The sequence below is a fragment of the Sarcophilus harrisii genome, chromosome 5, assembly GCF_902635505.1.
Source record: "Sarcophilus harrisii chromosome 5, mSarHar1.11, whole genome shotgun sequence".
NCBI classification, from domain to species: domain Eukaryota; kingdom Metazoa; phylum Chordata; class Mammalia; order Dasyuromorphia; family Dasyuridae; genus Sarcophilus; species Sarcophilus harrisii.
Genome location: NC_045430.1, coordinates 202,088,701 through 202,116,052, shown reverse-complemented (window position 1 = coordinate 202,116,052; position 27,352 = coordinate 202,088,701). Strand labels below are relative to the sequence as shown.

The 27,352-nt window shown below is 30.7% G+C and overlaps 1 protein-coding gene across 15 annotated transcripts in view; it reads left to right on the top strand.

Moving 5' to 3' along the window:
• KMT2C (lysine methyltransferase 2C) overlaps positions 1-27,352 on the top strand; it is a 242,261-nt gene that overhangs the window by 159,074 nt on the left and 55,835 nt on the right. For 8 of the 15 annotated variants that reach the window (XM_031939470.1, XM_031939475.1, XM_031939472.1 and 5 more), the window contains 15 exons: positions 533-598; positions 1,524-1,736; positions 2,069-2,122; positions 4,066-4,194; positions 5,600-5,719; positions 7,848-7,978; positions 12,337-12,520; positions 16,207-16,311; positions 16,708-16,755; positions 17,982-18,161; positions 18,302-18,334; positions 18,427-18,546; positions 23,138-23,273; positions 23,518-23,732; positions 26,360-26,433. In XM_031939470.1, the coding sequence (XP_031795330.1) occupies positions 533-598; positions 1,524-1,736; positions 2,069-2,122; positions 4,066-4,194; positions 5,600-5,719; positions 7,848-7,978; positions 12,337-12,520; positions 16,207-16,311; positions 16,708-16,755; positions 17,982-18,161; positions 18,302-18,334; positions 18,427-18,546; positions 23,138-23,273; positions 23,518-23,732; positions 26,360-26,433 (1,808 nt within the window). The remainder of the gene's footprint in view (positions 1-532; positions 599-1,523; positions 1,737-2,068; positions 2,123-4,065; positions 4,195-5,599; positions 5,720-7,847; positions 7,979-12,336; positions 12,521-16,206; positions 16,312-16,707; positions 16,756-17,981; positions 18,162-18,301; positions 18,335-18,426; positions 18,547-23,137; positions 23,274-23,517; positions 23,733-26,359; positions 26,434-27,352) is intronic. The other 7 variants (XM_031939481.1, XM_031939480.1, XM_031939471.1 and 4 more) reach the window with 6 other exon arrangements.

Sequence of the window (27,352 nt, the reverse complement as noted above, 5' to 3'; positions counted from 1 at the left end):
AGAATTGTCTTCTTTCAGTCACATAGAACTATTTTTTAAACAATATGTTCTAATCAATATGGCTGAATATTTGATAGAAACATAATGAGGACAATAGATCAATTATTTTCATAGTTTCCTGGAGATAAATCATTTCATCCCCAGTTAATAGAGTAACCCTGAATCGTGATGCTTATATAGGCTGGATAATAGAACATATTTTCCCCCAATTGGGAAGGAGAGAGGAGCTATGAGAACTTAAAAGACTTTGGATAATATCAAAAAATATATATTTTTTTTTCTCCCCACTATTCTATTTTTTCTGTTGCTTCTTTATCTCACTTTCACCATGACCTTAATACTGTAAATTGGCTTCCTTCCTTATTTCTAAAAATTATTATAAATATAGCTTACTCGGTATCCTTAAAAATATTGCTATTTTAAGAAGGAAAAGAACTTTGTTAAAAAGAATTTTGCATCCATTTAATATTAATAATATTAAATTAATAAAATAAAAAATTTAGGTTTTTTTTTTTTTTTCTTGCCTTTTCAGTGCCTTCCTCAGACTGCTGTGAGTCATCAATTGTAGCTCAAATTGTTACAAAAGTAAAAGAGCTAGGTAAAACTTTAAATTTTAACTTTTTTGTGTTGAAAAGTTATTTTGCTATAAAAGAGTAATCATATGTTGTGTTGCATATGTCTGAAGTCCTATATAATGCATGATATGTCTAATCATTAGTCCTTTTGCCATAGTTATTCTTTCGGAAATCATTTTGCATTATTTCTACTATGCTTCTAGCTTTTGCTCTTTGATATTCCATTACAATTTAGGAAATGCAATTTTTGTTGAGTTTTTTTCTTTTGCTAGTGACATGAGAAAATAATACTATCTTTAAATAATGTCTCCAGATCAGAGAACATTTCTGATTATTATCATGAAGAATAAGTTTCAAAACCTTTTTACGCAACTGTTTGCAGATCTATATGGAAATTATTAATTATTAATTTCAATTAAGTTATTCCCAATTGAGAGTCCAGTGTCCTTTTATCCTAACTTTTTATCTGAAAGGATATTGCTGATGAAAACTCCTTCTATGTATAGAAGAAATCTGGAGTAGCTTTTCTCTCCTAGCTTATATAGAACATTCCAGCTTATGGTTTTCTTATCTCTTATCGTTATTCACAAATCAGTGCTGGAAAATTAAATCTCCAGCACTTATTAAGGGAGACTGCCTATATTATTGTCACCATATAAAATATGGTAAAAGAACTTTTTAATAAAGTTGACCAAAAAAATCTGTGAAATTTTAGGTGCAACAGATCTCTTTTAGTCTTAGTGTAATGCCATTTTAATTTTTTCTAATAACTGTGAATGCATGTGCATATTTCTGTATTTCACATATTTCAGTTCTTTGATTTGTGTTTTAGAATGATGACCCTTTAGAGAAAATTCTTTTGTTGATGTTTGTTTAAAAAATATGTGTGATCTTCAAAATAAACAGTAAATATTTTCATATTCCTTTAATGGGTAACATCATTTTTAGATCCCCCGAAGACCTATACACAAGATGGAGTTTGTTTGACTGAATCAGGAATGTCTCAGTTACAGAGCCTCACAGTTACAGTTCCAAGAAAAAAACGAACTAAACCAAAGTTGAAACTAAAGATCATAAATCAGAATAGTGTAGCTGTTCTCCAAACACCCCCAGACATCCAATCAGAACATTCAAGGGATGGTGAAATGGATGATAGTAGAGGTAAGAGTGGTGTGGTGTTTTTTTGTTTTTGTTTTTGTTTTTGTATTGTTTTGTTTTTTTGGTTTTTGTTTGTTTGGTTTTTTTTTTTTTTTTTTTTTTGGGCAATTTGTGCGTGTGCGTGTGTGTGTGTTGGTGTGTGTTGGTGTGTGCGTGGATGTGTGTGGGTGTGTGTGTAGTATGTATATAATTTGAATAAGTTTTAAAAATACTTCGGTTTAGGCCATTAATGTAATGACTTACATAAGTCTGATTTTTTTGGTTTTATGTTCTAAGTGAGCGGTCTTCTTGGACCTTCCCTTTTCAGGTTCTTTTCTTTTCATGTATCTTCTTAGAACAGACCTTCTTTAGAGAAATCACCTGGAGCACCAAATCTTTAAGGATCACAGGTGGGGAAACTCAGATGACTTGACTGTAGTTTGATAGATTTCAACCTCATTATTCCTGATAGCAGGTAGTGTTTTTTGGACACTACATTGAATAATACATAGTATTTAAGTTACAACGTTGGAGCATACAAAAAGAGTCATCTGAACTTAACTAAATGCAAAATACTTAATTGGCCATAGTGCATTTAAAAAAATCAGGACAATGAAAATCTTTATAAACATTTTCATTACTATTATTAAAACATTTTTTTCCTCTCCATTGCAAAGGTACTTTCATTTCAAAACAAATACATCCTTTTCAAGAGAAGTAAATTCTGTGAATTACTTTTTACAGTGTAATCTAGGCAGAGTAACCATTAACCAATTGTAAATATGAAAACAATGAAATAAGAATTACAGATATTTATTTTAAATTAATAAGTATAACATAAACCACATTCTAATTTAGTTAAATTGCCTAGTGTGGTTGGTGATGATTTATGAGAATAATTTCACTACCCTCATATATACATTGTGAAACAGATCATAACTACATTGCTTAAAGTATTGTTGTGTGCTTCTTAATAAATAATCATAAATAAATTTTAAAGTTATTATTCTTATTGCCTTTTCAACAAATTTGTTTTACCTTTGTCAGCTCTTCATTTTGTCTCAACTTTAATTCTTTCTCATTTCCTTTTATTTTTGTCTATTATTTTCCTATAGCTGAGGTTCATCCATTTTGATAAATGGACATATTTCCATCGAATAAAACATGTATTAAACTGATGTGATATAATTCAGTTTAAATAAATGTAGCCCTTAGTTCAGGGAAAAAGTAATCTTTCAACCTGAGATGAAGTATTATTTAATGACATTTTTCTGTTCATTGGAAGAGGGAAGAAGGAATTCCTAGGGAATGACCTCAGTGTTGTTTGTAAAATATGAAAGTATTGCCATTTTGGGTGATACCACAATCAAGTATTTAGATATTTTAGGCAATTGAAATTGTACCAGCGAACTCATGGAATTAAACAGTGTTTTAATGCCATAACAAAAATGGTTTTTTTCTTATTTTTCATATAAAAATAATTGAGGAGCATTGGTGGTGGTACTTAATATCACTATAAATCATACTTTTGACTTTTAAAATAGCATGGAATTAAGATTATGAAAAGGAACTGTTTTTTAAAAATTCCCTTCTTTACCCATGCTTTTATGCCAAGTGTTTATTTTAATTTAATTGATTAAGATAAAATTAGAATAGGTTTTTAATATGATTCTGTATACCATAATCAATTTGAAAACAAAATTTAGTAATATTAATGTCAAATTGTCTTATGGAAGCTTTAATTTTCCTTGATAGTTTTTCCCTGTGGTTTTTAATGGCTCATCCTTTAGGAATCATAATTCTATAAAACCTTGTGTATGCTAACCCAAATAGACTGATACATATACCAACTAAAATTACAATTACTCTAGATTTTCTTATACCTTCTTGAATGTTTTGATGTCTGTAGTAATTTTTATGCAATATGTAATGATTTAAGTTTAAATGCTCAGCGTATTTTCAGTTTTTAGACTTCAGTTTTTCTGTTATACATTTTTTTTAAAGCTTTGTTCTTCACCCAAAAACATATTTTTTAAGGACAAACAAATTAAATTCCAAATGACTTATTATTTTCAGCAATGTGGAAAATTTAATATCAGGTGTTTAGGTTTTTATATCTTGGATATTTTTATGTTAATGGTAGTGATCAACTTGGATAAAAGCACTTTTTGGTATTGATTTTAATTTCCCTATTGACTTAACAGATGAATTTTTTTGTCCTTGTCATTTTTAACTCCTAACAAATATGAAGGTTGAGTCGAGTGAAAAAAATGGAGTAGCACAATTAGCACTTTTACTTGTTTAGTAATGGATGTTTATTTTCCTTTTTATTTCATAAATGTATTCATTCCAGAAGGTGATCTTATGGATTGTGATGGGAAGTCAGATTCTAGTCCTGAGCGTGAAGCTGTGGATGATGAGACTAAGGGTGCAGAAGGAACAGATGGAGTCAAAAAAAGAAAAAGAAAACCATATAGACCAGGTATAATACCCAAGAGATACTTTGTTTTTATATTACATACTATGCACCATGAGGTAACCTTATTCTTATAAAGAGAAAACCCTAACTAGCTTGTCTACATATTATATAATAGACGGTTCCTCTCTTTCCTTATACTATCCCCACTTACGCTCATCTACTTCCCCTTTTTCGGAGAAAGAGATGAGGGATCAATACAGTCTACTTATTAACTGTCTAGATAGAACTTTGCCTTACTCCATTTTTACCAAAAAATGTTTGTCTTTCAATAAGTAGTTCAAGTTATATTGTGTTCAAGAGAACACAATATAAGAAAATGGGACACACATATTCCTAATGTAGAACTTAATTATATTATTTTATCCTTTTTATTTACTTAATTTTGCTTTTTGTATATCTACTCAATATTTTTCAGTTCATGTACTATTTTTCATGCATATAGAACTACTTCAAAGATGTTGTTGCAATATAAATGGTTGTTGAACAAGATTTTAATATATCTTTTAATGCATGTGTTTATCCAGTACACTTATTTCATAAAAGTGAAATTAATTTATTTAAAACATTTTTAAGTATGTTTTTTGTTTTGTGTTTTTAGGGGAGTTTATACAGGACTTGATATATGTACTGAAGTAGGGAACTACCTTATGTTGACACTTCTTTTAATAAGATAGATCGGAATCTTTTCTATCACAAACAGTCTTATAACATTGCCAGGAGTCCTAAATGGGCAAGAGGCTTCTTGAAGGATGACATCCTCAGCAGGAATCATGAGCCAGGACCTGAATCCCATTTACACTTAGTCTTCTTCTCCATCCACTAAACATTGTGGAATATATTTTAAAATGCTGGTCTATTAATTCCTGTTTAAAAGTTTTTCAATTTTCTCATCAGCTTTTTTCACTTGGGGTGTCCTGATGATAGTATTGTAGCAAATTGATGTCCCCCCATGGTTATATAAAACACTAGGGAAAGTGGCTGTTGGATTAACTCCAGTCCGCTCTATTAATCATTTTTTCTCTCTTTTTTCCTTTTTTAAAATATGTACAAAATTGGTATGATTGTTTTTGCTTTTGTAGTATAGTGTCAATTGAGATAATGCTAGGTGCTCTTTATTTCTTTGCTTGTTTTTTTCCCCCTTCAAATTTTTTATTTCTTTAGCTACATTGTTGTTATTCACAATGTAAGGGGTGATGGATTGTTAAAAACAAATATCTTTTTCAGTATATCATAAAGATCATCTGCTGCAGTAATTTAATAATTTAAATTAAGTTAGTGCTCGGGGTAAACAATAGTTCATGTTTTCAGGGACAATGAAATGTTTTTTAAAAAGTAATTTTAATTTTATTCATATAAAAGCCTACTTAGGAGTTCACATTTTTTTCTTCCCTTATTACCTTCTCCTTAGGTATTGGTGGCTTCATGGTACGCCAAAGAAGTCGAACTGGGCAAGGAAAAACAAAACGATCTTTGACCAGAAAAGATTCTTCAGGTTCTGTTTCTGAACAATTACCTGTGAGAGATGATGGTGTGTAATGATTTCATTCATATTTATTAAAAATATGTATGGCCTATAATTTTTTCATATCTCATTGTTAGAAAAGCATTGGCGGGGGGATGATCAACTCATACATTAGTTGAACATTTATGTTATTGACAATTTTGAATACAGAGAAGCTATTTTTAGGTTAATAATCGAAATATACATTGTATGCATAGAGCAGTATAGTGGATACTAGTAGTTTAGAAAAAAGGTTAAATGAAATATGGTCCCTGAAAAAGATGACTAAAATTTAATTAATGCCTCATTTTGTGTAAATTTCTATGTATTATGAATATATTTGGGAAGGTGTCATTTCCCAATGTGTATAAGAATGTATTGGCTTGGTAAGGGAGTCACAGTGTAGAAAGTCACTAAAATTTCAAGCTGAAAATTAGGGGAAATAAAAAAATTACCATATGTATATATAAGTAATTGTAATGATGATTTAATCCGTGTTCTAGTTAGACAGAATAATGGTGAAGGAAATTGCCAGTGGTGGGAATGAGGCTTCATAATCTCAGGGAACAGAAAGTAAGACTTGGCAGAAAGTCAGATAGACTTCCTCTCCCAGGAATTGCATAGCAGAGAGATTTGTAGTTTTCCAAGTTTGGAAAGTCAGCTTTTCAATGCATTCCACAATCCAAGGCCATCCTTTGTTGTTGAAATTTTATATTAGAAAATAAAGAGAATTTGGACAGGCAGGAAAAGGTTTACTTAATCGTATAAAAAGAAAGAGTATTAAACAACAATATAACATTTTTTTAGCTCAGTAAAGTGTTCTTTCCTCTCACCCATGCCCCACTCTTTACCCCCAACTGCCATATGGAATAGGCAGGATATGGCCATTTATTTGGCCTTGGGACATCAACCAAGTCTTAAGGGTCTAGAGTTCACGTAGTAGGATGTTTTGTGCCTTTTTGTGATCTGGAATTCATATTAGCATATCCTGAAACAACCAGAAGCTTTGCCAAGTATGTTGACCATAAGCAGTTGTCTTACATTCATTTTCTTGACTTCTAGGAAGAGAATTAATGTCACATATACTTTTAAGGATATAGCAGATGGGGAGGAGGATACTCTTAAATATTTATTTTATAATGTTAATTCTTGATGCTGCTGCTCTTTGAAGTATATTTTATTTCTTTCCAATTATATATAAAAAGAATTCCTCATGTTTGAGTTCAAAATTCTAATCATTTCCTCCTTTCCCCTATTGAGAAGGCAAGCAATGTAAAAAAGAAAAAGTTTATTTTGACAACCTGTGTTTACACTTTTATATAAGTTCTTTTCCTAGAGTTGCATCTCATTTTTTTTACACGAGCTTTTTATTGAATGATTGTGCTACAACACTGAACACCATTTATATATATATATATATTTATATATAATCAGTTTTTGTACCTCTTCACCCTCTCTCCCCTCCTTTTGTTTTTTCCTCTTGTACTTTGCATTTTCAGAATACAATACAATTAAATAGAGCATCTATGGATGCATAGAGTTAAGAACTTTGATAGCCTTTATATTGTTATATTCTGGCAATTTTTTAGGTCCTCTATAATTTTTAAGTTTGAGAAATGATGATCCTAATACATACTGTTATTGAACATCTTTTTATTATTATACATCATAATGAACTTTTACTTTAAAACCCTGTAAAATGACTAATATTGAGATTTGCAGTGTTCTTAATTTTTCTATATATTTAATACAGTAAAGAATATAGAAATGAATAATCAATTCCTCTAGAATTGCTGTAACCTTCCTCCCAACTCCCCCCACCCCCCCCCACCCCCTCCCCCGAGGCAATTGGCGTTAAGTGACTTAGGTTCACACAGCTAGGAAGTGTTTAGTGACTTCAGATCTGGTGCTCTAAGCACTGTGCCACCTAGCTGCCCCTAAAATTGCTATAATCTTAAATAGATTTTAGTTGAATAAATATTTATGTGGCATTTATACTCTTTTGCGTATTAGTGAAATTCCTTGAGATTATTGAATAAAAGTATTTTTCGAAGAATGAGCACAGTAAGCAATATAATTTCAAAATTTTCTGTGGACATTTATGTAAAATTTATAATTATATAAAATTTAGTTATGGTGGTATTTTTTATTTTAGGTTGGAGTGAACAGTTACCAGATACTCTGGTTGATGAATCTATTCCTATCTCTGACAGCACTGAGAAAATAAAGAAGAGATATAGAAAAAAGAAAAATAAGCTTGAAGAAACTTTCCCTGCATATCTGCAGGTAATATTTTTCTTTTGGTGTTGTCTCCATAGAAAATTCAAATTTATTTGAAAGGTTTATCGTGTTTATGATCTTATGAGATGATTAACTTTCTCCATTGATGACACTTAAAACCTCTTGTATCTTTATGTATGTCCTTATATAAAACCTACATGGGGCATTTATTTAGCCAATGGACTAGAAGCCTTTCAGTCTTTTATTTATTTATTTTTTTTTAGGTGCCATTGTCATAATTTGACTATTTTTCTTTTATCCTTTGCTCATAAGCTAGTATGAGTCTATGATTGCTATGTTGTGCTTAGACTCAATAACCACTGAGGCCACTTAGATCAATGACCATAAAATACTTTTTCCCCCCCTTTCTTTCTTTTTTCCTTTCATTCTTTCTTTTTTTCTTTTCTTTCTTTTTCTTTTTTTTTTTTTTTTCTGAAGCAATTGGAATTAAGTGCATTGCCCAGGATCACACAACCAGGAAGTGTTAAGTGTCTGAGGTCAGATTTTAACTCGGGTCCTCCTGACTTCAGGGCTGATGCTCTATCCATTGTGCCACCTAGCTGCCTCCCAAATAATAATACTTTTAAGTATTATATGCGTTGTCATTATCTATATACAGTAGTATAAAATTTGTATGTCTTTTATTGATATGTATTTTTTTTTAACCTTATGCCTATTTCATATTTTATTCAGTATTGAGCTTGAGGTTTAATTCTTTTCATCTATGCTGTGTTTATACTTTTAGAAATTTTTCACAAAAATCTTCCATCCTACTTCTCCCTTTCTACCTCCAGTGATTGTGACTTTAATCCTTTCAAAAAGGTTCTGGGGAGACAACTTACCTTGATTGCTCATGTGAGGGAAGAACTGTAGCACAGTTCTCTGGAAGTACTCTGGAAGCTAAGTACTTCAGTTAAAATTCACTTTTAACTCTTAAACTTGTGTGATTTTGGCAAGGAAGATAATCTCTCTGGGCTTTGGACTCTTCATTTGTAAAGGAAGATGATTGGAATAGAGATGACTGCTAATGGTCTTAATTCTAAATCTGTCATCCAGATTTTCTCCAGCTGATAAATTTTTTATTACTTTTTTTTTTTCTATTCAAAGTTGTGTGATCATTCGAAGTCATTCACAAGAATGGAAGTCTCCCAGTGAAAACTTTGTTTTAAAATTGGGACAATTAACATATCCATTTTTGATCAGTTTTTTTGTTTTTGTTTTTGTTTTTTTTTTGGTAAGAAACTTATTCAGTCATTCCTCATGTGGTGGGCATCCACTCACTTTCCAGTTCCTTGCCACTACAAACATTCATATTCTTTTTCTCTTTTTTAATGATCTCTTTGTGATACAGACCTAATGTAGACACTGCTGTATCAAAGGGAACGCACATATCATAGCCATTTCGCCATAGTTCCATGTTGCTTTTCAGAATGGTTGGATAAGTTTATAACTCCACCAACGATGTCCCAGTTTTCCCACATCTTTTACAATATTTATCATTATCTTTTTCTGTCAAGATGTGTTTGTATTAATTGAACACATTACACTTGAAAATATAATAGGTAGAAGTATATTTAAATGTGTCACTGCTATTAACATAGGCAATGAAGCCTGTAAACCAGATGTGAGTAATCTTTTTTCTGCCAAGGATCATTAAGATATTTATTTATAATATTTAATTTTATTTATTTATAACATTTAGATATTTATTTATAATTCCATCTTTATATAAATAGGTAATTTTTTATATAAATAGGTAATTCTTAGAAAGATTTTTTCAAAGCTTAGTCATATTGGTCCAAAATTTCTTGGTAATCTTGGTAATCTGTCATCTTTTGGTTTTGCTTCTTCTTCATATTAACAAATCCAAGAATTACAGTGTTAGAAGCAAGAGGTAGAATAGTTGGCATAATCACAGATAGAAAAGCTAAATGAAAATATTTGAGCGCTTCTCATTATCTTTAACTAGATCATCACCCAGTCTTTTCTTGGACATTCTTCTGTCATCCCTATATATCCTTTATCACTTTGTGAATTCATCTCTATGCACATAATTCATTTATCTCAATATTTACTCTTAATTTCTTTTCAGACTTCTTATCTTGCTTCACCAATTGTCTTATGTACTGGGTGGATACTCCATAGGCATCTTAAACTGATCATAATCAAAACTAGAACTCCTCCTTCCTGGGCCCTCTCCTCTTTGCAACTTGCTTATTATCTTTGAAGATTATCATCATCATTTTCTTACCCTTTCATAGCATCAGTGTCTTGCTCAACTTATTGCATCTCATAGGTCAAACTTTGTGTCATATTTTGTCATTTATACCTTTTAATATCTCTTGTCTGTCATGTTCTCTACACTTAAAACAGCCAACAACCTCAGGCTCTCTTTATCTCTCTTCTGGACTATTACCATGGCCTCCTAGATGGTCTCCCCTCCTCAGAACGCTTTCTGTTTCAGTCCATTCTCCACTCATCCACCAAAATGACTTTCTTGAAACATTTGTCTGTCATTTTTAGTTCTCTCAATTAACTCCTATGGCAGGAATGTTGTAAAGTGAGATCATCATTATAAAAAGTGCTAAGCATAGAGATTGGCTTGGAGTAGGCAATATTTAAATGATTTGGTTTGTAGCAGGCAATATTTAAGTAATTCTTTAATCACTCCCTTTAGGGGGAAAAATGAATTTTGAAAATATATAATAAACCAAGCCTTAAGGAATGATGACGACAGGAAATGGGAGGTATTATTCAGGAATCTCTCTTTTTGAAAACAAAATAGCTAATTAATTGTTTATTAACCTCAATGAAGGAAGTAGCACAATATGTTTCGGGTCTATCCTTACCACTATCAAAATCTCAAATGATTATTCTATTTTAAATGGAATAAAGACAGTTGATAAAGACACTCATAAAAATGTCATAAGCTGTTTTCTCTATCAATTTTCAGTTCAATTCAGTAGACGTTAAGAAGCTGGAAGGAGTTGGGAGTTTTCTTTTTTCTTTTAACGTAGAGTAATTATTGAGACTTCCAGTTTTTCCTCACTTTGTAATCATAGCCACATAAATATATAAAAGGCAGGTCATTGTTAGAAATAATCATTTTTCTAAGTATCTTTTCAATGAACAACTCTAAACAATTTTTGTGTGTGTGTGTATGGTAAGATCTCAGTTTTGTAATTTAATCCTTTTTTGAATTAAGTTAAGAATATTGAAATACTAATAAGAAAAGTACTACTTCATTGTGATAACTGGTTTACTCTTATATCTAGTTTCATGTTAGTGCTGTTTACAGGATTCTTAACCATATTTTGTGAATGTCAAGTTCAGAGAGGCCGTTTTAATTTGCGCTTGAGTGATTTGTAGTCCATTGCCTGACTGATGACAGTAATATTGTCTGAAGGTTTGTTTCATATCTAAAGAATTACTGCTTTGGGATAAATTAAACTGTCTCATCACAGACTCTTAAAAAATGAATCAGTTCCAGAATATAAAATGTTTTTGAAAAAAAACTTTATATGAAACTTCTGTTGCTTGTATATATTTGATAGACTTTTATTTGTGTGAAAATATATATTTCTGGTTACAAAAGGAAAATGATTCACCAAAATCACATTATTTTTGTTTGTTTTGAGATTTAAATTATGCTTAAAGTTTCCTTTAATATTTAATTTTCTATTGTACGTCAGTTATCGAATGCATATTTGACAAAGTTTGCTTTGCAGTTGTGCCATTCTATTGGGTTTCTCTAAACCGAAGAGGAGTTAAAAATCCTTCTTTGCATTATTTATTTTATTAGAGCTTTTTTATTTTCAAAATACACACATAGATAATTTTTAACATTCACTCTTGCCAAACCTTCTATTCCAAATTTTCCTTCCCCATACCTCCTCCCTTAGACAGCAAGCAATCCAATATATGTTAAACATGTTAAATTCTTCTATACATATTTCCATAATTATGCTATACAAGAGAAATTGGGTCAAAAAGGAAAAAAAAGATGAGAGAAAACAAAATGTTAGCAAACAACAACAAAAACGGAGAAAATACTATGTTGTGATTAACGCTATAAATCCCCATGGTCCTCTATCTGGGTGCAGATGGCTCTCTTCCATCACAAGACTGTTGCAACTGGCCTGAATCACTTAGCACTTGAAAAGAGCCAAGTCCATCAGACTTGATTTGTCATATAATCTTGTTGCTAAGTACAATGTTCTCCTGAAAACTCTTCTTTGTAAAGAATTTTGACTTTCTACATGATTAAATTTTGGATTTTTGGAATGGAATGAAATCAAGTATTTTATAGAAATATATCTCTATTCAGATCTGACTAAACATAATATCTGCTTATTGTTATCTAGGAAGCCTTCTTCGGAAAAGACCTTCTAGATACAAGCAGGCAAAACAAGCTTTGCCTGGATAACCTGCCAGAAGAATCAGTATCTCAACTTTCTTGTAAAACTAACATGAGCACAAACTTTTTAGATCCATCTTCTGACCCCATGCTTAGTTCAACCTCAACTCCAGTGAAACCAGGAACTCAAGGTACATAAAATTCATGACAATCCAAAAAATTCTTCTTTCATTACCTTTATATCCTTGGGTTCTGTCCTAAATATTTAATGCTTTTCACAGTTGTCTTTTTCTTCTCATGAGATGTCAGGAAACCTACAGTCAGATATCTTTCAGGGATTTGGGGATCTGTCTTTATTTCTTATAGTACAAAATTGAATGGGATACAACCTTGTGTAGTGTCTTTGGAACCAGAAGATCAGACTTGGAGTCAGTTTTAATGAGTTATTGTTTTAAAAAAAAATTAGAAATATGAATAATTATTGACAGCTGCCTAGAATGGTTTTTTTTTTCCTCTTGATATTTCTCTTTTGCATATTATGTTTACACACAATCATCTGGAAATTTTGGAAATGATTGTAATTCTCAAATTTAATTTTGAACTTATAGCAATAAAACAATACATAATTTTGTCCACAAATTTCTTAAATTGAAATAGAGGGATTTTATTGAATTTTGTTGTTTCAGTTCTTTCATTTTGAAATTTCTCTATATACTGCATACCACTTAAATCTAGAAATCTAAAACTTTTTTGTTGCATAAACCTGTGACAATCTGAAGTCCATGAAAAATGCTTCTTAACGCAAAGAATCAAAGGAACCATGTTACAAAAGAAACTGATTATTAAAATAAATGCATAGGTTTTTTTCCTATCCAAGTTCATGCATCCCAATTGCTGTGTATGTACTGCTCTTGGAGAACTCAAATCAAGACTTCTGGCCTTTTGCAGCTTTTAACTTGTTCATTGTATTTCTTCCAGGTTTAAAAATATAATCTGGCCATATCCATTTACTTGAAGCTTGGAAAAAGATAAGACAAAAATGTATAGCTTAAAGAAATTAATGGCAGCAATTCACTATTTTAGTGAATAGCGTTTTGGGCAAAGGGTCAGGATTACCTGGGTTCTAATTCAGCTGTTTTGCTTTTGTGCAATGCACTTAGCTCTTCTCTGGGCAAATTTCCAAGATGATATACTACAAAATGGTTCAGTGGCATAGATAATCTCCTTACTTGGACCTCACTACCACCATTAATGTACAATTCTGGACTAAAAATATAATGAACTCAAATTGGATAGAAGATAAAATTAATGCTTAAATATTTATATATTAGTTGTCAGTATTAAAATTTCCCTTACTGCTATTTAATAGAGCATTCTATAATTAACTTTTCCACCTCTAATTCTAACCCTATGACTATGGACAAGTCATTTTAACTTATTTGGACTACTGTCTAATCAAAGTAAATTTTAAAAGTTCATCCTCATATTCTAATTGTTCTTTTATTATGTAGAAATATTCTACTATGGCTGCTAAGTGAACTATAAAAGTTAATCTTTGAGTTTTTCTTAAAATATAGACAATTTTTAAGATACATAATTTTCATTACTATCAAAAAAAGTTGTAACATTTTAATTTCTCTTAATTATCTTAAATAGTTGGATACTATTTGTATGCATTTTTAATCTTTTGGCAGACAAAAAAAAAATATTTTTTACTATCTCGAAATAGAGATCTCATGTACTTCAACTATAAAGGCTCCAGTATTGCATTCTTTATCAAGGGAATTAAGGGAGAAATGCAAAGAAAGGTAGCCTAGCTGTACCAGATCTAAAACTATATTATAAACCAGGAGTCATCAAACTCATTTGGTACTGGCTAAGAAATAGAATAATGGATCAGTTGAGTAAGTTAGGCACATAGACAACAGAAGTCAATAAGTATAGGAATCTAGTGTTTGATAAATCCATAGCCTACAGCTTTGAGATAAGAAATCACTCTTTGAAAAAAAATTTCTGGAAAATTCAAAAATAGTATGGCAGAACTTAGACAGATCAACATGTCACACTATGTACCAAGATAGGGTCAAAATAGCTTTATGATTTAGACATAAAAGATGATAATATAAACAAATTAAGAGAAGAAAGAGTAGTCTAGCTGTCACTTTTTTTTAGAGAAGTATTTTCCCCATTTTGAAGTTGGAAGATCTCCAACTCAGAGATTAAATTACTCGCTCAATGATCAGGTGGCTAGCAAGTATTGGAAGTAAAATTTATCTGTGATTCTTTGTTTATTTCCAATCTGGGCTATTACCACCATACAAGGGTGTTTATTAATCCCAGTGGGACTAGTTTACAAGCAGTGGTATTATTTTTGACTAAATCACACATACACAAACTCCTTTCCTAGATAGCAGTAATTTAATGATTTTCCAGGATATTACATGTGTTTTCCCCCTTAAAAAAACCTTGACCTATGGATTTCTGAAATTATTTGGTAAAGACTAATTAATTGTGATGTGATGCCTCTCATTCCAGACAGTTTATTAAATATAAATATTAAAAATTTTGTGATTTAGAAAAATTTAATTTTTAAAAAAGTTTTCTAAAATGCTAATAATCATTGTTGTTGACATACTTTAAGTGTCATTTGAATGGACAAAGAATTTCAGACATGAAACATAATTTGGTACTGTATAATCTTTTAAAATCAGCTACTTTTAGAAGTGGTCATTGGAAATAACTTTATTTTCTCCATTCAAAAAGAAGTAATAAGGGTCAGTATTTTATTTTATTCTATTCTGAGTGAGCTGGCATGTTTTAGGTCTAACTTTATGTGGTATACAGCTAGTCATGGGAAAAGTGCTTCCTGTGGATTCTTCATGAGGATGAAATACATGTAATATCAAAATGCTGATCTATTATTGATGCAGCATGTACTTTGTATTCTTTGCTCATTAATGGTGCTAATGTAAGAGGACAATCTATATTTGTGTTTGCAAAACTGTCAATAGTTGCCAAAGAAGCAGACTTTCACCTCAAAGAAATTGAATTTATAATCTTTACTTATTAACATATTGATGTAAATCCTAATAATCCTAAATATTCAGAAATTAAATTCAATGATGTGAGGCTTGAATGTGGAGATGATGTTGATTTCATGATGTAATTGCTTATGGGTTCTCCACATTGTTGTTTTTTAAAATCTCAGCCAAATGACTGTTCACAACACCTCATTTAACAAAAAACTAATTTGATGTATTAGATTGATCTAATCTTACAAATTTCTCTAATCTTTTATGTTTCTTTTATGACCTATCCCTTTATATTTAATAAACTACATTCTCATTGGCATTCTTATTAGCTCATTTCTCCTGCCTTTTCCCCACCTCTGTTAGGCTCTTATAGGCTTCCATCTGTGTGTCAGTGAGTGTTTATCAAATTTTTACTAAATAAGATATATACATCATTCAGCTTTTCTTTATATGTCTGTGCATTTCTCCCATCAGGTGTTAGGTTTTTAATTGGCATCAATATGATTTGCAACATTTTGAAAATATTCTAAGTAAGTTCAAGAAATAAATTGTTTTATAGCACTTTAAAGATATTTATGTAACATATGTATGCATTTACATATACTTTTTTTTTTGTAATATAAATTAATATCAAGTTGTTTTGAAATCAGAATCATCCAACATTGACTACCATATAATGACTTTTTTTTTTTCCAGCTTCTGCAGCTCATAAAAATTATCTTCTATTTGGAGATGTTGATGACCTTGAAGGCGCTTCTTCATTAATAAATCCTAACACTTTCTGTATTTCTTTTTTAGTAATGTGTTTGGCCTATTCTGCATCTTTTTTTAAAAATTTCCTATAGGTAATGCCGATGACCCATTAGCTGACCTCTCAGAAGTATTAAATACAGAAGATGATATTCTAGGAATACTTTCTGATGATTTAGTAAAATCTACAGATCATTCAGGTATGTGTTAATTCTTTGTCATTACTTCTGTTTTATCCCATTATCATGTTTTAAACCTTAATCATTAGTTGTAGGTTTCTGAATTTTTTTGGAGAAATTTCATGCTATTTCTTTTGAGTTGGTTCTGTTTTCCTACTTATATGGGTAAAGTATTTGTTATTGTGTCTTATGCTAGGAGTTTTTTTGGATGCAAACATACACTGAATTTCTCCCATTCTTTTGATCTTATTCTGTTTCTGTCCCTCACTCTTCTGCTTTATTTCTCTTGCTCTTCTTTGTGTGCACTCAATATCTCACAGACTCTCTCTTTAGATTTTTCAGTCTCTTTGTTTGGGATCACTTTTCTTTTTTCTCTTTTATGATAATCATCCATTTTATTTGGTTTGGGTCTTGTAGGTCTTGATTTATGCACTTTCCAGGTTGAGAACTCACCTTCCCCATTTGGTAAGAATCCAAATAATGGATGAACCATGACTAGAAGTAGTTTTTTTTTTTTTTTTCCTAGTGACTTCAGCAAAACAACCTATATATGCATGCACAAATATTAGTAGTGCTCTCTTATTACTAATTCATGCTTCCATTTTTCACTGTTTTGTGTAGTTAAAACAATTTAATTTGTAATTTTCTGTGACCTGGATTGAATACTAAAAATAGTTTAAAAATCGAAAAACTATTTTTTGCCTGACCATTTGTTTCCTTAATATATTCTCTTGCCTGTTTGTTGTTTGTCATAACATTAAATACTTGATTCATAAAGCTGTAGTATGACATTTTATTAATTTTTGGTTTGAAATTTTTTTGTTGCCATTTAAACAAAAGCGGTATAGTAAAAGTTGAATTAAAAAACTTTACTATCCTCTCTTTCCTCAGAGACTTTTCTCAATAGACATTAATTAATCTCAAATTAGAAGGTAACTAATTAAAATCGACAGTTGGTGAAAATGAAAACAAAAGAAAAATTTATCAATATGCATTGTTTTTATACCCAGAATTCATCCAGTCTCCTTTCATCCTCTTCTTACTTCCTTAAAATTTAATAGTATAATTTTATGAAGATGATAGTGTTTAATTGCACAGTGTCTCTAAAACTGATTATATGCAGTAGATTCTTTTCTTTCTTATTTATTTATTTGTATACCAAGAGGTATTTGAGTTTGCTAGTGCATATGAAATCTATCTCCCTTTTTGCAAAGTAGGTATAATAGGATTTCAGCAGCAAAGACAGTAGTATTCTTTTCAGGTTAAGGTTTTTGATTGTAGTATCAATTATATTGTTCGTTTCCTTGTGGATATATTCCATCTGATAATGTAAGATGTTTCTTCCTCAAGACTAGTCTGAGTTGATCATTTTTTATTTGCAATGATTTGTTTTTTTCTGTTCTTCATGAAATTCATTTTTAATGAAGAACTCTTTAAAACTGCTGCAAATATAATATACATAAAAATTATACATGTTCTTATAAAACTAATTTTTTGCTTTCTAAACAAAACCTCAAATTAATTGCAACTTTTTGTTTGTAAACTTTTAAATTAGGAATCTTCTGATAATGTAAAGTCAGATAGTCTGATTTTATTTTGGTTAAATTGTAATATATTAATGTCACATTTTTTAATGTAACAATCATGTGTCCATTGAATTCATTGTCTGATTTAATGTTTCATTTCTTTAGCTGGCCTAGATATTGGTTCCATCTCTGATGATCCTTCCTCTTTGCCTCAGCCTAACGTAAATCAAAGTTCACGGCCATTGAGTGAAGAGCAACTAGATGGCATCCTCAGTCCTGAACTAGACAAAATGGTCACAGATGGTAAAATATTTGCCCTACATCTAGGCTTTCTAAAAGACATGAGTAAATACAATTTTCAAAGATTTCTGCATGCTTTAATTCTTCATTTAACATGCATTCCTTCACATGAATTAAATTTAATAGTATTTTTCACACATGTCTAAATATGATAATTAATTTTTCTTTGTAAAACTTCGTTTTAGGAGCAATTCTTGGAAAATTATATAAGATCCCAGGTATGTATTCCTATACTTTTTGTTTGTAGAGTCTTTATCCTCCTAATAATAATTCCAACAATTCATACTTTAATTGCTATTTTCTTTTTCAGAGCTTGGAGGGAAAGATGTTGAAGACTTGTTCACTGCTGTACTGAGTCCTGCTACTACTCAGCCAACCCCATTGCCACAACCTCCACCACCACCACAATTAATTCCATTACACAATCAGGGTATGTTCTGATTTGGTGTGGCGCTACATTTTTTCAACCAGTCTTTGTTTGCTTTATAATTTAATGACAAGAGAATATTGTTACTGACTGAACTCTACCCACTGGGTTATTATTGAAAGAATATTGAATATTAATGTTTAGAGTAGATTTGTCACGTTATTCTGTGGAAACCCTGAGTTTGAATTTATTTCTGGGGCTCTTACTCTTTCTAGAATTCAGTCCATCAACAAATGTTGGATAAGCTGATTATCATTTTTTATAAGATACTGCTGGGAACTTAAAGCATTTTAATTATTATAGGGTGGTATTATGATAATGTACTGTCATTTTAGAAAACTTTGCAGGCATACATAAAATTTGTGCTGCATTTTGTTTGGTACTTAGTCCTATTTTGTAGCCAGCTTAGACTGCTGATCCCTCAATTCTCGGTCTAATTAGATAGTAGTTCCTATACTTCTGATGAATCTACTCTGAATCTTTTGTTAGACATATTTTTTCAATTCCTAGTTTTTAGTATTTATAGTTGAAAATATAGTGAGATTTCCTTTATGGGATAATTTGGGACTCTATTTATCCAGGGTCTTTGATGATTTCCTTATTTCCTTATTTTTGTTTTCTTAAGGATAGGTGGAAGGGGAGAGTCAGTAGCCCTCCCTATTCTCTCTTATCTATACAATCATAAGCGGAAAACAACATAATAAAAAATACATTTATTCAGAGTGTTCACTAATTAGTAATTTTCTTAAACTTAATAACTTCTTAACAGTGCAAGTAAGCTAAAAGAAAACCTGATTTCTAAAATTATATTCTTTACCTTTCTTTTCATACTAATTATTTCATCTTGTACAAATAACTTCAATTAACTTGAACTCGGTTCCCTAACTCCCCAAAACAAATAAATGATTAACCTAGTTTTTTGTTCATTTCTATTTATTGTTTTAATTATTCACTTATTTAGTCATTCATTTATTTGAAGCTTTTTATTTTTAAAACATATGCAATATTGACCTTTGCAAAACTTTGTCTTCTAATTTCCCCCCTTCCCTCAATCCCCCTCCCTTAGATGTCAAATAATCCACTATATGTTAAATATGGTAAAATACATATAAATTGAATATAGGCATACATATATTTATACAATTATTTTGTGGCACAAGAAACTCTGATCAAAAAGGAAGGAAAATGAGAAAGAAAATAAAATTCAAGCAAACAACAACAAAAGAAGTGAAAATGCTATGTTGTAATCCACACTCACTATCCACAGCTCTCTCTCAGTATAAATGGTTCTCATTGTCACAAGATCATTGAAACTAGCCTGAATCATCTCATTGAGTAACCTAATTTTAAAAGAGGAATGAATCAAAGAATAACTTATAGAAACAATTAATTAAAAATGAGAAGTAGACAAGGTGTCACAATTTATGATATTTTAAGCAAAGCAGCATTTAGGAGAAATTTTATGATTTAATCCATAAATCTAAAAAGAGCGAGAGCAAATGATGCAGCATGTAAGTGAAAAAGAAAAAAAAAAAAAAAAGGAAAACGCCACTCCTTTCAATTTAATGGCAAAGAAAAGCACATCAAAAGTCAAAGAACACACTAATGAAAAAGAAATTTAGAAAATCATTGAAGAAAACTAGCAACCAGTTTTATGGTTAAAAAAAGTCATTATTTAATTTGATTAAACAACAAAAAAGAAGAAATCCTAATTACCACTATCAAAAATGAAAAAGATGTATGCACAATCAATGCACATGTAGTTAAAGCAATTATGTAGAGGATTTTGCTCAGTTGTACCCAATAAAAAGATCTATTTAAGTGAAGTGAAAAAATATTTCTTAAAATATAAGATTTCCAGAATGTATGTTTAAGACTTCCTTAAACAGAGAAATTGAATAACTTATAAATGAACTCAGAAGAGGGGAATAAAAACCCAGACCAGATGGTTTTTCAATGAATTCCAGTCAAACATTTTAAGAACAATTTATTCCAAAACAATATAAGCTATATTTTTATACATAATTAAAGGAATGCTCCCCAATTCTTTTCTGTGTTCCAAATATATTATTGATTGATAACCTAAATGAAAGAGTTTTGAGACAAAATTGTACTCCAATTTCTGTAATTAATATTGGTGTAAAAAATTTTAAATAAAACACCAGCAAGTTTCCATTGACATATTACAAAGATTATACACTCTAACCAGAAAGAATTTATTCCAGACATGCCATAATTTTAAGAAATTGACTAGAATAATTTTACAATCAGCAATATAAAGAACAACAAAAGTCATAATTTCTTTTTTTTTTTTTTTAATTTTTTTTATTATAATAACTTTTTATTGACAGAACACATGCCAGGATAATTTTTTACAACATTATCCCTTGCACTCACTTCTGTTCCGATTTTTCCCCTCTTTCCCTCCACCCCCTCCCCTAGATGGCAAGCAGTCCTATATATGTTGAATATGTCGCAGTAAAATCAATTGTGAAAATATCCACTGTTATTCCGTATTGTATTAGAAATTTTACTATGATGATGTTGGGGAAAAAAAAATAATTGGAGGAAGAATCATAAATAATGAAGATACAAAAACAATACAGGCTGATTATTTAATGGTTTACTTTGAATCATCTGAATAATAATGGCAGCAACTACCAACTTCCATAAAGTTGCAGGTTTCAAAGAACTCCTATATAAATCATTTCCATTTCTGTATATTATCAATAAACGGTCAAGAAGAGGGAGAAGGGAAACTGTATTCAAAAGTATCTACTGGCACAGTATGAAACACATGAGTCTACCTGCGGAGACATACATAGAAATTATTTGAACATAATTACACAGCATTCTTCACATAAATAAAGACATCTAAATACTGCAGAAAGGTTAACGACTTATGGGTAAATCTAGGTAATAGAAATACCAGTATTATCTTAAACAATTGCCTTTTTCTGTGTCGGGCTAATCAAAATACCAAAGAATTCATTCTGTATAGCTAATAATAATAATATTATTATTATTCCTTTAAAGGAAAAGTAAAAAATAAATATAATCGAAATGATTGCGGGTAGGGGAGAACATGTTAAAGAAAGGGTCCCCCCAGTACCATTCTTTAAACTATATTAGGTAAATCATATATATATACACACACACACACACACTCTCACACTTTCTCATCAATACAGTTTAGTGCTTTATATTAGAAATGAGTGGTTGAGCAATAGAATAGATTAATTATATAATTAAGCAAATGTGCACAATAACACAATAGAAATCTATAACTACAAAGACCACAACTTTTAGGATAAGAGCTCAATTATTTGAGAAAAACTATTGGGTAAACTTGAGGATCCTAAACATCTTTATTAAACTTAAGAAATCCAAAGTTGGTATAAAACCTTTTCTAAAGCACAACTTTTTATCCCTTAACATTGAGAGGACATGAATACATGACATTAAATGGTCATTGATTCATCTCAAATAACCAAATTGCTCTTGGTTTTTCTCTCCTTTATAAAAGAATATATCTCTAGATTAGAATTGGAGATGTAACTCTTTTGTTTTCCTATTGGATTATGCTTTAAAAAAAAAAAAAAAAAAGTTAAGTGGAACCGAAGAAATATTAGTGTTTGATGCAGATATTCATCATTACCCAGGTTTTATCCAATTTTCAGCTCTAATCTGAACTCATTTCATATTGGTTCTATGGTTCAGATGTCAGTAAATTCTCTAATCATAATGTATACACTCAGATTATATCTGACATTTTGTGCTTCTTCCTCAATAGCCTTGTTTAAATCTGTTATATATCCACATATATATCTATTGTGAGAATATTTGACATTTGTTAAGAGTCATATTTATGCAAAGTACCATATACAGATTTGATGAATGTGATTTTAAATGGCATGTTATTTGAGGTCAGTCGTTACACCTTTGAAAAACATTCCGGTACTCTGCTATAAATTATAGAGACAGTTCTCAAGACTCTTGATGCTTGAGTGAGAAGTTGGAGTAGCATAGTACTGATTTTTTTTGTTTTTTTTAAGTAGAATTTTTGTAACCTTAAGTTCGTAATTCTTTTAGATTGTCGTTACCAGACCCCATTCACACTCAAAATGTTTTGTTTCTTGCTTATGATTTGTTATGACACATCATATCTTCGTTTGTGACATCATAGGATGACTATATAAGAAAAGATAACTGGTAGATTAATTCATTAGTGTAGTTGCCCCTTACAACTAATTTCAAAAAGTAAATGATGTTCAGCTGGTTTTGCACTCTAGTAATATAGCCAATATATTTTCCTATCAGAGAGAGAAAAATAAATTTCCATTTATTCATTCATCCTCAGCAACATTTCTTAGAAAATAATATTTATTATTTTTTAAATAGCAAGTTACATTTATAGACTCTTAAGTGTGAATTTTATAGGAAATATTGTTAATTGAAAGAATAAATAAACCTTGAACAAAAGAATTGGATTCCTGAGACTTTAGAATTCTTATGTTGATTATCATCGTTATAATACAAATGTAAGCACTTAAATTAATTTTTTCTCAAAGATATTTTTTCTCATCCCAATTAGATGGAGTTTTTTCTCGTATGCCTCTTATGAATGGTCTTATTGGACCTAATCCTCATCTGCCGCATAATTCTTTGACTCCTGGAAATGGAATAGGAACTTTCTCTTCTATAACACAGTCCCCATATACTGATACCAGGTAAATAATTTCACAACTTCCTGCAAAAACTTAAATCTTGGTAATTATAGATTTGTAGACAATGGATTATAGATTATGTGTGTAGATTGGTGTAGCTAATCTATATGGTGCTAAGAAATTTTTATTTGTTGCTAAAGAGAACAAAATAAAATCCTAGAGTTTTGTCTCCTGGGATCCTAAACATATCTCAGTAGACCATGTAGGAATAATTTATGACATGAAACTGAGATGTGTATTTTTACAGGGATAAAAATCCTGCCTTGAATGCAATGGGGAATGATCCTCATATTTCTTGGCCATCATCAGCTCCAATTATGGAAGGAGAAGGTGACACTTTATCTAACACTCAGAGAAGCACTCTCAAATGGGAGAAAGAAGAAGCATTAGGGGAAATAGCAACGGTGGCACCTGTTCTCTATACCAACATCAACTTTCCCAACCTCAAGGAAGAATTTCCAGGTCAGTTGGCATATTACTTAGTTAAATTAGTATTTCTGTTCCCCATCCAGCTTATTAGGTCAGGTTTGTGCATTTTATATGAGAGTCAAAACCTTTGGCTTTGCCATCAAAACCTCTACCAGAGTTCTCCTTCTGTCCCTCCATGTCTAGCTTTCAATTTCTTCTTCTGTATTTGGTGAAGAAAGACTCCAGGGGATGGATAAAATTTCTTTAAGCTTTCCCCTTCTGTGATTGTGAAGTCATAGATTCCTTGACATTTTCTGCCCCATTAGCTCCATACTTCTATATTGAATTTTTTTTTTTTTTTGAAACAATTGGGATTAAGTGACTTACTACTACTTCACGAAGTCACATTTTATACTAAGACCACCTATCATTACTATCAAATTTTAATAATAATAATTGTTAATTTTGTTTTTAATTATTATCATTAATTCACTTCGGGGGGAAAAAACACTTTATTAGCTTTTTAGAAATGTATTGGAATGGCCGTAAACTTTAGGCTAGAAGGTCAATTGAGAATCTCTAATACTAATTTAGGTAAGAACTAATATGACCCCGAGTACTGAAAGTTGGCTGATGTTATCAGTGAAAATAGAATTTGTTGTGAGAAATGCTGTGGAATCTGAACAGAAAACTTGGAACTGACTGAAGATGGATAGTGAATAGTTAAGAATGATATATCCCTGATTCCTTGTGAAGATCATGATACTCCTTATGGAAAAATTTGAGGGTTTAGCAGAAAAAATGAGGTTTGATGGGATTTTTCCTTTTTTTTTCTTTTTCCTTTTCTCCCCCTCCCCCCCTTTGCCTGTTCAGTTCGAGAGCTTTACAAGATAATCTGGTTCAATATGTTTAATAGATAATTCATGATACAGGATTAAAGTTGAGGAGTGAAATTGAACTGAATATGTTGATCTAGTACTCTACATGAAAAGGATTATAATTATGTTTCTGGATGACAGTTCAAAATGTGGCCGTGAACAGCAGCAAACCCATATATGTAGAGAGTTGTTGAAAAGTAGAACCCTTACTTACATCACTAGGCATGGCACTAAATGCATCTTCTGAGAAAGCCCTGTAAAGGTTTGAGCCACTGGGGTTTGTGAAGAAAGCAAAGTATTTTTATATGTATGTGTGTCTGCCTATCCAGAGAGCATTGCTAGAATTATCACTTCATAGTCATAGCGAAAGGAACAAAAATTAAATGATTTATCTACAACTACATTGCTCATTAGTGCAAACTATGGGATAGGAGCAGTGTTATCTCATGTGTCTAGGTGGATCACTAGACACTATACAACACTTTACTTTTCATGATGGGTTACTTAATCGTCAACAACACAGGTTCATTTTGATGTTGAAACATAAAGTAGGACTTAATAATTTTATTTGTGTTACTATATTTTTTTCTCATTATAAATTAAGGAATCAGTCTGAATTCCAATTTTGTTCTCTTTTCCTTCTATCTAAACTAAAACCATTTCCTTTATATGTTATTCATAATAAATAAAGAATAATTATAACCATTTGGTAACATAATTATAAGCTATCACACGTCATATAAATGGAAAGATAGATGAGTATAGATATAGCTAATTGAATTAAATTCAAACTTATTCCACCAGTGTAGTTGCTATGAAAGACAAATCATGAATCTGTTCTTGTTTCTGCCCCCCATTTTTATCTGATTCAGTGGATTACTTTTTTGAATGTATTGTATGGTTCAGCATCATGCCACAAACTTTTCTAACTGGCTTCCCCCCCTTCTCAAAGTCTCAACAGAGCCCCTCCACAACGAGACCGAACGAACCTTTTATTTTTCTCCAGTCACACATTAAAGCAGCTTTTTTTTTTTTTTTAAGTCGTATTTCAAGTTTTGGATTCTAGATTCTCTCCCTTTAACCCTCCCCCCATTGAAAAGGAAACAGTGTAAGTCATGTAAAATATTTGCATAATAATCTGGTTGTGAAAGAAAACCTAGGGAATTCTCCCTCCCAAAAATAAAAACCATCAAAAAAAAGCTCTAATTTGTATTCATACACCTACTTTTTTTTTTTTTTTTTTTTTTTTTTTTTTTGCCATTATTGTTTCCATAACCTTTAATTTTTGGAAAGCCTTTAATATCAGATATACTTCTTTCCAATATATACTTATATTTTATTTATCAAATTTGATTTTGTAAATATCAATTCATTGATGAAATTACTAGAATGATCTTCTTCCCCTCGACCAATGAAGCTTTAAATGCATTCTTTTTTTTAAATTCTTAAAATTCATTTCCTTCCTATCTGCATTTCCATTATGGTGAATTCTCATTATGATACTTGTTTAGACAAGCATTATTGTTTGATGTGGATTGAACTTATGTGGCTCCAATAATAAATAACCAAACTTTTATTTTTTGAAAACATTTTCTATGTATGAAAAGATATATTCCGACTTCTATGCATACTTTACTAAAGTGTTTTGTATCCTACATAATTCCAAATCATAACGTTTGAGTATGTTATCCAGAACTCAAAATCCTGTCCATCTAACCTGTCTGCTCTTAACGATTTAAGGTTTCATTTGGGTTGCCAATATAAAAGGTCCCCTTCTTTGAACCTGTTCTTGTTTTGTTTTAGATTGGGCCACAAGAGTGAAGCAGATTGCTAAGTTGTGGAGAAAAGCAAGTTCACAGGAAAGAGCTCCATATGTGGTACTTTAAAAATAATTGTCTTATTTCTGTGATGTATAATGTCATTTATGTCATTTTGAAGTCTTAGGAATACAAAAATATATTATTTTAATGTTCCTACTGTTTAATGTGGTTTTGCTTTATAAGTTTTTTTTTTTACATCATTAGGTGTTAATGTAGACTGATATTTTGATGGGCTAGGTTTTAAAAAGCTGTTGAAGCTTAAAAATCAGCTACTTTTTACATGTTTATTTTAAAAATTAACTATTCCTTTTTCTAAAGGACAGCATGCGTGGAGAATAAATGTCAGTTTTTCTGATATTTAATATGAACATAATTTTATTTCTGCCTTTTTTAGATATTACAGAAAACCTTTCTATTTTTCTATTTCTATTTTTGAGGAAAAGTGCCTTCTCCCTTCTCTCTCCCATTTCACAACCAAGGGTTAGAATAGCCACGTTTTATTTGGTCATTATTGGGGACAAGGATTTTGAGATTTCTTTGTAAATAGTTTGCCTATGTTAATTTTGATTTCTTGTTCTTTGAGTTATTAAAATATTTTCTTTACTAAGAAGTATCTATTTTTGGATTCATATTTAAGTTCATATGAACGTATGAAGCCTTTCTAGCTCAATTGTTTGTATATAGTACAAACTAAATGATAGCTTAGTTAATTGTGTTATTGTTTTTATTATTAATTTTTCTACTCTAAAAATAATATAACATGCTTAAGCACAGAGAGCTACCAACCTTTTTTAGTAAAGGTTTAAGATATCTTTATATTCTCTTCATTACCTGAACTTTACCATAGTAGTAGAGTAATAGGCCAGTTTAATTAATGTTTATTAGGTACTTTGCTGTTGGTTCCATATCTTCAAATTGAGTATTAAAGAATTAGTGTCTAAATCTTAATTTTGTCTTATTTCCTTCTGTCTAAACT